The 12910-nt window shown below is 37.4% G+C and overlaps 1 protein-coding gene across 1 annotated transcript in view; it reads right to left on the bottom strand.

Moving 5' to 3' along the window:
• The window catches only part of LOC128664660 (mucin-22-like), a 67125-nt gene extending 63282 nt beyond the window's left edge, over positions 1-3843 (bottom strand). Inside the window, exon 1 of the mRNA XM_053719471.1 lies at positions 3737-3843. Within this exon, the coding sequence (XP_053575446.1) occupies positions 3737-3788 (52 nt within the window). The 5' untranslated portion in view covers positions 3789-3843. The remainder of the gene's footprint in view (positions 1-3736) is intronic.
• Positions 3844-12910: the final 9067 nt, after the last annotated feature.

Raw genomic sequence — 12910 nt, 5'->3', positions numbered from 1 at the left:
TTCAAATAAGGATACCAAAGAACAAAGCAAATTAAATAAAAGAAGTATAACGGAATAGTGTTTAAAATTGCATTCTCTATCTGAAGCATGAAAGAAAAATATAGGATTTTATGTCCCTTTAAATTTTATAATTATTTTTTATTTCTTTCTTCATAACTTTGTTTTTTTTAATTATTTCAACTAAGTTACTGTGTATTACACTATTATGAGCTAAATGAGATTCTCTTGAAGAGCTATAGAAGTCAAAATGAACATGTTATGGATTAGTAGAACGTCCAATTAAAAAACAAAAGGTTCCATATGACGTTTTTTTATCAAATGTTGTTGCTTCCATAAAATAACCCTGTCTTGAGTACTATAAGTGTTTAAAACAATGTTTGCAGCAATTTTATACACATAGCGCACAAGACGTGCACACTAATAAGCTTACCTAGGTATTCTGTCGTTCTGTCATGGAAGAGAGCAACGTTTTAACAAATTATATAAAAGAAATAGAGGCAGATGTTACTACAGAAGTAACTTGGAAAGACCTTTTTTTAATGCAAGCTCTACCTGAAATGTTCAAGTCTCATTGTACCATAATTTATGCTGTAACAAGACTGAGTGCAGGATTTTATCAGTTATCGTCTAAATAGAGTTGTCACCTCAGCTATGTTTTCCTGAACACTTATAAGTCACACATGCTATGGGGTCTGCATTAATAGTGCATATAAATAATGCTGTCTAGAAACACAATACATGTTCCTCCCTGCACACCCTGCTGCATGTGTAACTCATAAGTGTCCAGAAAAAGATGGCTGAGCTCTAAAGCATCCAACATAGTTTAATCCACAGGTGTTACTGTAATTAGCATTTACCTGCGCAGGAAGTTGTAAGCATTTGCTAAAAGACCTATGTTTCCTTCTTTTGTATATACATATAGTTTTATTAATGCATTTTCTTCAAGCAGTTGTTTAAAACAAAAAAAAAAGTTTAATATATGGAAGATTAATTTTTAAGCTTTATTTAACCAACTTACATTGTCTCTTCATTTGAATGATTCTCAGTATACATGAAATGGCCTTTAAATTAATAGCATATATCAGTAATTCATCACTGCACTGAAAAATAAGTATCTAAAGTAATGTAGCTCTGTCCTTTTGTTAGTACAATTTATAAGATTTACAAAAAAAAAAAGCCACTATATTTTTTTTTAAAACCTGGTGGAATTCATGTTCCCAGTCTCCTTTGCTGTGGCCAATTAGAGACAAATATAAAGGAGCTTGCCCTCGGAACTAACCAATTGCTAGGGATTTGCGTTTGTCTCTTTCGGAGGCCATATATGGCCTTCATTTGCTAATTAATGCCAATCCCTACCAATCCCTACCAAGGGTTTACACCTCGGCCATATTTTCCTGGACACTTATCAGTTACACATGCTGCAGGGAGGAACATGAATAGTGCTGCTGTCCAGGTTGCCCTTTGCACACCCTGCAGCATGTGTAACTCATAAGTGTCCAGTAAAGAAAGTCCAAAATGGCAACTCTAGAGAGATCTGTAACAAAAATGCACTATATGAGACGGGAAATGGACAAAACCCCCAATAAAATATTTATCATTCAAATAAAAGCAAAATTAAAAAAAAATATATATATATATGATAATTTCCAGGTAGACACTCACCTACTGGCAGAAGCACAAGACATATAAGCACCACTTTTACCTCAGATTTCATATTTAATTTAATTCACTTGTGGTATCCAAATAGTTTGGCAGCTCTCTAGCAGAACAATTTTCCACTTGCTGCATAGGATTCATAAAGGACAAACTATATAGGATAACTCATTTTATCACCATGATCTTTATCACTAGAAACATTTTCACAGCAAACCATACTTTACTCCCTGATTAATCATTCGTCAGCCATATCATGTTTAGTGAATGAGGAAGTGCTAATCAATATCTATATATTTCAAAATGTTTTTTACATGAAGTGATATAAAAAAGGAAATATTGATAAATACATTCACATGCCCTGGTCAGAAGACATTTATAACAAAGTACTACTTTTGTTCTACAAATGAGAATATTTTAGATTCCACACAATTACCATATACAGGTAGCTCTCAGTTTACGACAGGGTTAGGTTCCAGAAGGAATGGTTGTAAATCAAAATCGTTGTAAATTGAAACCCAGTTTATAATGTAAGTCAATGGGAAGTGAAGGAGTTAGGTTCCAGGCCCCTCTCAAAATTGTCATAAGTAACACCTAATACATTATTTTTAAAGCTTTGAAATTAAGACTTTAAATGCTAAACAAGCATTATAAACCTAATAAAATAACCACACAACACAGAATATTTAATTAAACTAAGTCAAATGAACAAAAACATTTGCTAAACAGGATTCTAAACGTAATTAAAATAATCACACAACACAGACTTCACTTGCATTTTTCTGCAAACAGTTCTTTTCTATGCATTCCAATCTGGACTGATTTATAGACAGGAAGATCTTGTTCCTTTGAAATCTGCTTGATAGCTCAGGTCTGGTTAAACTGATACATTTCAGCTTGCTTGGCTTTGCTGCAACACAAGCGGACAGCTCCACCTACTGGCTATTTTAATAAATACACTGCTTCTCAATGCTTTTCAATAGCAGTCACATGACTGGAAAAAAAGGTTGTTATTCTGAAATGGTGTAAATTGAACCGTTGTAAAATAAGTGCCATCTGTACTGTATATAAATATTGTAACAATGATTGTATATACTGGTAGTCTCTCAAAAGTTGCAATACGATGCTGAACAGAAAAATATTTATTGAAATAATCTCAAATTAATATATAGAATTTAATGATGTGAATTACGACAAGTTTTTATTTGAAAAGGTAGAGTGGATGCTGGGCCTGGGAATGGCCTCTGCTGAAATTTTAAGGATCATTAAAGGGACAATAAAGGCAGAATGAAACATAAATAGTTTGGATAGAACATGGCTTTTATGATCAAATTTTCTCATTTCTCTTGGTATTCTTTGTTAAAGAATAATCTTAGGTGAGTTCAGCCTCAGGAGCATGTACTGTATGTGTATTTTGCAACCTCACAGCAGTGTTTGCACCATTGTTTGTAACATTGTTTGTAGCAATAAAATAAATAGTAACAAACACTGCTGTCATTGAATAATAAAGACACATTCACGCTCCAAAGTTCCTATCAGCTTACCTAGATTCAACAAAGGATAGTAAGAGAACAAAGTAAATTTGATCATGGAAGCAAATTGGAAAGTTGTTTTAAACTGCATGCTCTATCTGAATCAGGAACGTTTTACCGCTCCTTTAAAGAGACCTTAAATGGTTCAGACAGAACATGCAATTGTAAGAGAATATGCAGTCTATTTCTTTTATTAGGTTTACTTTGTTCCTTTGGTATCCTTTGTTGAAAAGCATACCTAGGTAGTCTCGGGAGGACTAAAGCACTACTGATTGCTAGAATTTTTTTTCTATCTATCTATTATCTATCTATCTATCTATCTATCATATATCTATCTATCTATCTGGTTTAATACTGTAAACTGACTACATATTAAAATATAGAATTTAACTTATAAAGGTTACCAGCAGTATTTAGTTTATTTAAATAACATCTTATCATTAAAAATAAATACAGAAGATGTTAACAAATCACCTCCCCTCACAAAAAGTGTGAGGATGTAACTGAAATGACATTTTTCACTGAAGCATCAAATACAATGAATGACTTACCCTCTGGCAGAAGTACAAGGCAAGCCAACAATATAGTGATCCCAGGCTTCATGTTAAAGACAATTCACAAGTAAAATACATATAAAGGTACTGCAGGTCAGGAGAAGAATGTATCAATGTTTCTTTCAGTCTCACAATTAAATGAAAACTGCAAAATACTTCAATTTATAAGCTTGGTTTTGTCACCACCAGTTTTACACAAGACAGCGTCACATCAGTAGAAACTTATTAATCCATCTGATGTGCAGATCTACAGACAGATTGTCCCTTTACATATAGTGTATATAGATTTACAGTATATGAGTGCTCTGTAGTTTGTTGCTAATAAAACATCCAAGGCCAGAAGGAGGGAAATTTTCACTCATGCAGCTACTGTAGATGATTTTTGAAGCAATATTTAAAGGGACATTATACACTCATTTTTCTTTGCATACATGTTTTGTAGATGATCTATTTATATAGTCCATAGTTTTTTTTTTTTAAATGTATAGTTTTGCTTATTTTTAAAGAGCATTGCTCTGATTTTCAGACTCCTAACCAAGCCCCAAAGTTTTATGAGAATACTGACGTATACCTACTCCAGCTTGCTCCTGTTTGTGTAAAGGGTCTTTTCATATGCAAAAGAAGGGGGAGGGGGGAGTGTCTCATTTCCCACTTGCAGTGGGCTTTCCAACTACCTTTTCAACAGAGCTAAACTGAGAGCTTCTTAGTACGTTTTTAAACAGTTTTATACTGGAGTATAAACAGTTTTATACTGGAGATTTATAGTAGTGTCTATTACATGCAGTTATAAGAAAATGAGAGTATACTGTCCCTTTAAAAAAGACATATTTCCAGAAAAGGATAGCTAAAAGATATCAGGGTAACAAGTTAAAAGCAAATTAATGTCAAACTTAAAGGGGACATAATATTCAAAATTTTAAATATGCATGAATGTATTTGCAATAGATTTTAGTAAAAGTTATCACTTTATCATTGAAGTTTCATCATTGATAGCTTTTACTGTGCACATAGCATATGTGTGTATGCCTTGTTGACCTGCATTTAAACATTGTACCTTCTCAGAGAGCCAGCGATGGAATGTATTTGTCAGCGATGGTGCAAACTGGGTATGAATACAAAATATGTCTCTGAGAAGGTGCAGCGATTGCAGGCAAGCACACGGGACATATTTACAAAATCTAAGATACTACATCACTGAGACTAATACATGTAAGGCTACATTACGAATGGAGCGCAAATGATTGCGCCTGAACGATAAGGGGTTTATCGCGAGGGTTTTCGCTCATCAGACTTACCACTCGTATTACGAGTTGAAAGTAAACGTGATCGTGTGAGTGCACTTGTGATTTATCCTAGAATGACTACCGTGACTTCAAAGCTCTGGTTAACTTTTTTGCGAAACATAAAAGTTGCACAAAATACTTTATAAAGTACAGTTACACTCATAATAACACCATCTTATAAAATTATTCAATAACTATATTGCACACAAAGTTATAAAGGCTCAAAGATAGGAGGTCTCAGGTGTTAGAAAAAAAATGGCTTTAACATTGAGATATATATATACATGTCTAAATATTATGGGTAAAAAATAATATTGTAATTTTGGCCATAAAATATTGTGATCGCGATTTTAATCACAATTTTTTTTAAATAAATGTTAAACATACATTTCTCAATAAAAAATGCATTGAACTGTATAGAATCTTAAAGTACATATTTCTCATTGTCCAATACAGACTGACAGCATTAAAATACAAACAACAAAACTAGTTTAAATGAAATATAAGGGCAAACAGATACCTGATGTGTAAGTAATACGTTTTTTATTGATGTGCGACTAAATATATAAATATATATGTATATACAGTACTGTGAAAAAAGTCTTAGGCCACTATTAGATTTGTTGTTTTAGCAATGGTATAATGAACATATATAATTATTTCTCAGTCTCTTTATTAGAATACAACCAGAAAATACAGGATATTTGTATGCAGTATTAAAAAACATAAACCTAAATGGAATGGAACCCTAATTAATGTCATTGCTAACACCTCTATCTGTTCTTCTATTTCATGTCAAAATCACTGCTGTGGGGGGGGCGGAGCCGGCCGCAACCAAGATGGTGGCACAACTCCGGAGCTCCATCGATGGGGCTTTAAAAAACAACTTAAAAGAGGGACTACGCTGAAAAGCCCTCACAGGCAATGAGCAACCAGCATACAGGAGACCCGGAGGAGTAAAATTGGTGACACATTCGGTCGCGGCCGCCTCAGTAACTCTATGAGGCCTAGCAGACCACGCAACTAGCCGCAAGACCAATTTTGGAGCGCAACATCACTGACGGCTAAAGAGCTGTATGCGCGCTAGAGGATAAAGGCATACCACAGATCCAGACTAACAGCGGTGAGTGGCGCTAAAGGAATCCCCATAACTTCCCTGTTGAGGGCCCCCTAATGCTACAGTACCCGGCTGGATTGCAGCCTACATACCGACATTTTAACACAATATAGGGGATAGAAGGGAGCCTTGCGAATAACACCACTACCTAAAAAGTGGTAGAAAGATATGAGTTGCTGGGGAAGATAGGGACCAGGATCAATAGGTCTCTAAGGGGCACTCTCCTTCCTTTAAGGGAGATAATGAAAACAGAACCTGCACACAAGCAAATAAATTAAATAAATACATAATCTAGAACAGAGCTCACAGGGTATTGTACCCAAAACCGCCAGATTCAGCTCCCCCAAGGAACATTGTAATTAAATTTAAGAACTTTCGCGACAAGGAAGAAATACTGGGCCTATCCCGAAAGAATCAACCAAGAAGATTTAGAGGTACAGTTCTACAGTTTTTTTGCTGAGCTCTCACAAAGGACTCTCCAACAAAGAAAGGAATTTACCCCCCTAACTCAACTTCCAAGCCTCAAGAGCCAGATTATTATATAATAATGTTAGTATCAACTGTATAACTTGCTACTCCTTGCCTTAAATAACTAAGACTAAGTTTAAAGATCGTCCCTAGTAACATTTAACTGAGACAATATAAGCCACCATTAATTCTCCCCCAATTTACTTCAGGATAGTGCCGGGGTGGATGAAGGCGACCTTTTGGGGTTGTGTCCATGCGTAACGTCATTACAGACTCTATTTGCCTGGTTCTGAAATGTTCGATTGTTTCATGAATATTGTTTATTATTATAGTTTATTGCATTCATTGTTTTTCTTTGCTCCACACGCACAGATGTTACAGATATACCCTTTTTCAGACATTCAATATGGAACCTCAATGGATTTAACTCCCCTAGCAAACGACATAAGGCATTATCTGACTTAGCTAAACACGGTGCTGATATTCTCTTTTTACAGGAGATGCACTTTAAAACACACACGGAACCCACATATTTCGGTACCTAATACACCCAACATTTTTACAGTTCAGTAGGGGTCAAGAAAAGACGGGTGAGTATCGTCATCCGTAAAACAATCCCATTTACACTTGACATCTACATGTCATCTAGACAGGGACACAGATGGCAGATATCTGGCATTATCAGGACTGCTATTTGGTAAACCGGTAACACTGCTGAATGCCTACGCCCCAAACACATACCACATACCCTTTTTTAAGTTAATATTCTGCAAACACCTGGATTTATCGAAGGAGATAGTGTTCATTGGATGGGATTTTAAATTTTCATTAGAACCACAAATTGATGTTTAAAATCGCAAGTCTATGATTTCTAAAAAACCCCCTTCTCTCCCAGAAAAACAGCGCAGACTGTGAAAAAAAAAAAAAAAAGAAGGACTCCAATAGTGCAATATTGTATGAAATAAGCACTCTTTATTTACAACAGACAAGCCAAATACTCACAATATCTGGCGTGGTTAAAATCACATAAAGGTATCTTTTAAAATAACAGCTGATCTTGAGCAATCCTGTGGTCTGTACACGCTTAGGAAGTGAACAGCGATGTACCCGGTCGGCGTGTGACGTCACCACCCGACAACAGCTGATTCTGATTCCTCTTGAAAAAGCGCCCAGCAGGGGGCGAGAAACGCGTTGAGGCCGAGATTCAGAGATTCAGAAAGCACTGTGAGTCAGTGGATGCAGACGGAGTGCTAAACAGAATCAGCTGTTGTCGGGTGGTGACGTCACACGCCGACCGGGTACATCGCTGTTCACTTCCTAAGCGTGTACAGACCACAGGATTGCTCAAGATCAGCTGTTATTTTAAAAGATACCTTTATGTGATTTTAACCACGCCAGATATTGTGAGTATTTGGCTTGTCTGTTGTAAATAAAGAGTGCTTATTTCATACAATATTGCACTATTGGAGTCCTTCTTTTTTTTTCACAGTCTGCGCTGTTTTTCTGGGAGAGAAGTGTTTGGTGATTAAGCTGCAAGACAAACAGTGTGTTTGAAATAGCTGCAGCTGGGTCTGAAAGGAATTCCTTGGAACAACTACAATCAACAGTAAGACTGAGTCCACATTTGGATTTATACTCAACTATTGGTTCTCATTTATAAGACTTTATTCTAGTTTGGGTTTTTTTTTTTATTCTTTTTATTATTTCTTAATTAATATACTTATTTTCATATATATATATATTTATTTTTTATTTCTTTAGGCATAATACTGTTTATCTTGAAATAGCATATTTATTCAAATTTTGCATATATATTTTATAACTATTTATCTTTAATTTTTGCTGGGATAGTATTGCGCTGTATCATTTGGTGGTAGTTTGTCTAAAAAACCCCCACTGACTTCCTTTGGAAGGCCCTCAAGGACAATAATCTGTATGAAATATAGTGGTTTATTCACCCCGATAAGAGGGACTATACTTTTTTTTGCACCCTAACCATTCTTATAGCAGAATTGACCATATCCTAACAAACTAAAAAGGTCTCTCCCTGATCACTACCTCTGCTATATGACCGACAACATGATCAGACCACTCGGCTGTGGAGGTGAAGTTTTGCTATCGAGATACCAATCATAGCCCCCTTAACTGGAGACTTGACGATTTCCTTTTAAGCAATACTATAAACTTAGAGAAAATAAACAAAACCCTAAATGAATACTTTGCATTTAATACAAATTTGGTCTCTGATCCCTATATACTTTGGGAAGCCCATAAATGCACCATCAGTGGGGAACTCATTAAACTTAAAACCCCATACAAAATATAGCTAAACAAACATACAAAACATTAACATCTAAACTTACCCAGGCTGAATATAGCCATAAACAAGACCCCTCCAACACTCAGATTTTAGCAGAAATAATGCACCTTCGTAAAAATATAAAAAATCTCATACGAGAACTAGACAACTTTTACGAAGTGAACAAGGCAGGTAAACTTCTGGCTTGTGCGCTCAAACAGAAGAAACTTAAATCATACATACATGACCTCAAATTACCCGACAACTCAAATGTTAGGACCACTCCTGAGATTTTAAAGCAATTTCACGAGTATTACTCTATATATAATATTGCCCCCCAGAACCACATAGGGACAGAAGACTTTAACCTCCTTGATTATTTACATTCTTGTAAACTACCACAAATCTTAGACACACAAAGAAAACATCTAAGTTCCCCAATATCCCCATCAGAAATAGCCTCTGCCATAAAACAACTCAACGCAGGGAAGTGCCCAGGTCCTGACGGCCTCTCGGTCAGATACCACCAAACTTTCCTGCTACTCTTACTTCCCCATATGCTACATATGTTTAACCACACTTCCTCCAACACTACCTTCCCAGCCTCCATGCTGGAAGCCCACGTATCTGTCCTACCCAAACCAGGAAAATCCCCAGATTGCCCCTCCAATTTTAGGCCCTTCTCATTGTTGAATTTAAACATTAAGGTCTACCCTTGTAATATACTTATATATCATAAGTAACAGTCTGTGATGTGTCTTATGGCAATAATCAGAATAAGGCTTTAGGATAACTTGAATTAATACAAATAGTTGTTTTGTGTCACAGGAACAACCTTGCAAATAGGTTATTTCCCTGGTTGTCTCTGTGACTTAATATGGCCTCACTACTATCGGCTGTATTAAGATTTATGGCAGAGTACAGTTAGATATTCGTAGGCAAAATAACAGTAAAAGTTCATACCTTGTCCGCTCAAGGAATGATAGAAGTTACCGGAGTTAGTGCTGAGGGAAATCTTTCTCAACGAAGCTTGTACGCAAACACCCGGTATCAGCTTCACAGACACGCTGGAGACTGAAGTCGGCTGTAGCTGATGACGTCACCGCAGCTCCTGTTAGCTGTGAGGAATTGCCGAGAACGGAGATCAACGGATCAGAGCTGAATTGAAACTGGAACTGAGAATGGAACAAGTTCAGGTTAGACTGTAGACACAAAAGGTACTTCTTGAACAAAGGCTAGTCGAGTGTTGCTGTAAGGAACAACTTCAATAATCCAGCAACAGGTATAGGCAGGCTGTGAATTTTATAGGGAGGAGGAGGAGGATCCTTAAAGAGACAGTGTAAAGTAAATGAATTCCTTACAGAGCCGCCCCCCCCCCCCAAGGAAACCACAATGAGGTTTCAAGGACGTGGCCTGTCCGGGTGTCTCCGATGGAACTGGGAAACCAATCTGGGAGCAGAGAGATTAGAGACAGGTTCCCACGAATCCTCCTCTGGACCATAACCCAACCAACAGACCAAGTAGAACAATTGTCCCCGGACAAGTCGGGAGTCTATGATACTGTGTACATGGAATTCCTCTTGGTCATTCAAAGCAGATGAGTGTGGAAGATGAGTAAGTGGAGGTACATCCGAAAGACATGGCTTCACTAGAGATATATGGAATGTAGGGTGTACCTTCAGGGAAGGTGGCAGATTCAAAGTGACAGTGAGTGGGTTAGAGATGCTGGAGATGATAAATGGTCCAATATAAGTACGACCCAATTTCCTACAAGGGTAATGCAATTTCAAGTTCTTAGTGGACAACCAAACCCGCTGACCAACTGAATAACGAGGTCCCGTTCTATGTCTCAAGTTGTAGTACTTGCTTTGAGTAGCTTGAGCATCCAAGATATGAGTTTTTACAGATGAAAACATCTGAGAGATGTCATTCATGGTATCATTCACCAGGGGACACAGTGTTTCCATTTTAGGTAGGAGATCCGATCGCGGATGCAATCCGTAGTTAACAAAGAAAGGAGTATAACATGTGGAGGAATTTACATGGTTATTGTGAGCGAACTCCGCTAGATGAAGATATGTCGCCCAGGTGTGTTGCTCCTGAGAGCAATAACAGCGTAAATACTGCTCAATGCTTTGATTCACCCTCTCCGTTTGTCCGTTGGACTGTGGGTGGAAAGAAGTCTTGAGGCACTGTTCAATGTGAAGGGATTTACAGAGATTTCTCCAAAACCTGGAAGTGAACTGTGTCCCACGATCACTTATAACAGACTTGGGTATTCCATGTAACCGTATTATTTCTCTGAGGAACAAGTCAGAAGTATGTTTAGAGGTGGGTAAGGCAGTAGTGGGAATAAAATGAGCCATTTTGGAAAACAGGTCTGTTACAACAAAAATAGTATTGAATCTGTTAGATCTAGGAAGGTCAACAATAAAATCCATGGAGATTTTCTCCCATGGTCTGTTAGGCACTGAAATGGGTTGTAAGAATCCGAACGGTCGTTGTTTAGCGTGTTTGGAAGTAGCACACGTAACACAGTCAGACACGTATGTTTGTACAGATTTTCTGAGACCAGGCCACCAGTAGGAACGAAGGAGAAGTTCAGTAGTCTTTTCTGTGCCCATATGTCCTGCCAGTGCTGAATCATGGACCTGTTGTAAAACAACTTGGCGATGTTCAGGGGGAATATATAGTTTGTCATCTTTATAGTATAATCCATCTGGTTGTAAGGTAAGATCTTCTAATGGAATCTCAGTATTAGCGAGTTGGTCTGCTTTGATTTGAGTTGTGAGTAACCCGATGAAACGGTCTTGAGGGATGACCGTGGATGGAGGATTTTCTGGAGTGTCTCTGATAGGCATTTGGGACAAAGCATCCGCTTTACCATTCTTTTCTCCAGGCCTATAAGAGATGTTGTAGCGAAATCTTGAGAAGTACAGACTCCAACGTAGTTGCCTGGAAGAGAGAGTCCTGTTTGATTGAAGGTACTGCAAATTCTTGTGGTCAGTGAATATAATTATGGGATGTACAGCTCCCTCAGGGAGATGTCTCCAGTGGTCAAATGAACTTTTAATCGCCAGCAGCTCCTTTTCCCCCACAGGGTAGTTCATCTCTGCCGGTTGTAGAACCCTGGAGAAGTAGGCCACCGGATGAAGAGGTTCTTTACAAGAAGGTCTTTGGGAGAGGATAGCTCCTATGGCATAATCCGAAGCGTCGACTTCCAGGACAAACTAATGGTGCAGATCTGGAAATCTGAGTATGGGTTCAGAAGAGAACTTCTGTTTAAGGAAATTAAATGCATCTTGAGCTTGTGGTGTCCAGTAAAATTTATTATGCAATTTAGTTAGATCTGTGAGAGGTTTGCTGATGTTAGCGAATCCTGGGACAAACTTCCTATAAAAGTTAGAGAACCCCAGGAAGCGCTGTACATCCTTCTTAGAGGTGGGCATAGGCCACTTAAGTATTGCTTGAACCTTTTTAGTATCCATTGATATACCTTGTTCAGTGATGTGGTATACTAAAAAGGTGATATTTTTTGTTTCAAATGTACACTTTTCAGGTTTTGCATACAATTTGTTCTGCCTTAACCTGAGTAAAACTTCCTTGACATGAAGTCTATGTTGGAACAGATCAGAGGAGTAGATCAGAATGTCATCAAGATAGACTATGACGTAAACATCCAGTATGTCCCTGAAAATGTCATTAATGAAACATTGAAATGTAGCTGGGGCATTACACAAACCGAATGGCATTACAGTATATTCATAAAGACCATATCTAGTCCTAAATGCTGTAAGCCACTCGTCCCCAGCTCTTATTCTGATTAAATTGTTGGCTCCTCTGAGATCCAACTTAGTGAAAAACGAGGATCCTCGTAATCTTTCTATTAATTCTGGGATCAATGGGAGGGGGTATCTGTTTTTCCTAGTACGTTTGTTCAACTCTCTGTAATCTATTATAGGTCTAAGAGTACCATCCTTATTGGTAACAAAAAACATACCAGT

Source organism: Bombina bombina, chromosome 6 (genome assembly GCF_027579735.1).
Source record: "Bombina bombina isolate aBomBom1 chromosome 6, aBomBom1.pri, whole genome shotgun sequence".
NCBI lineage: Eukaryota > Metazoa > Chordata > Amphibia > Anura > Bombinatoridae > Bombina > Bombina bombina.
This window is presented reverse-complemented; position numbering and strand designations above follow the sequence as displayed.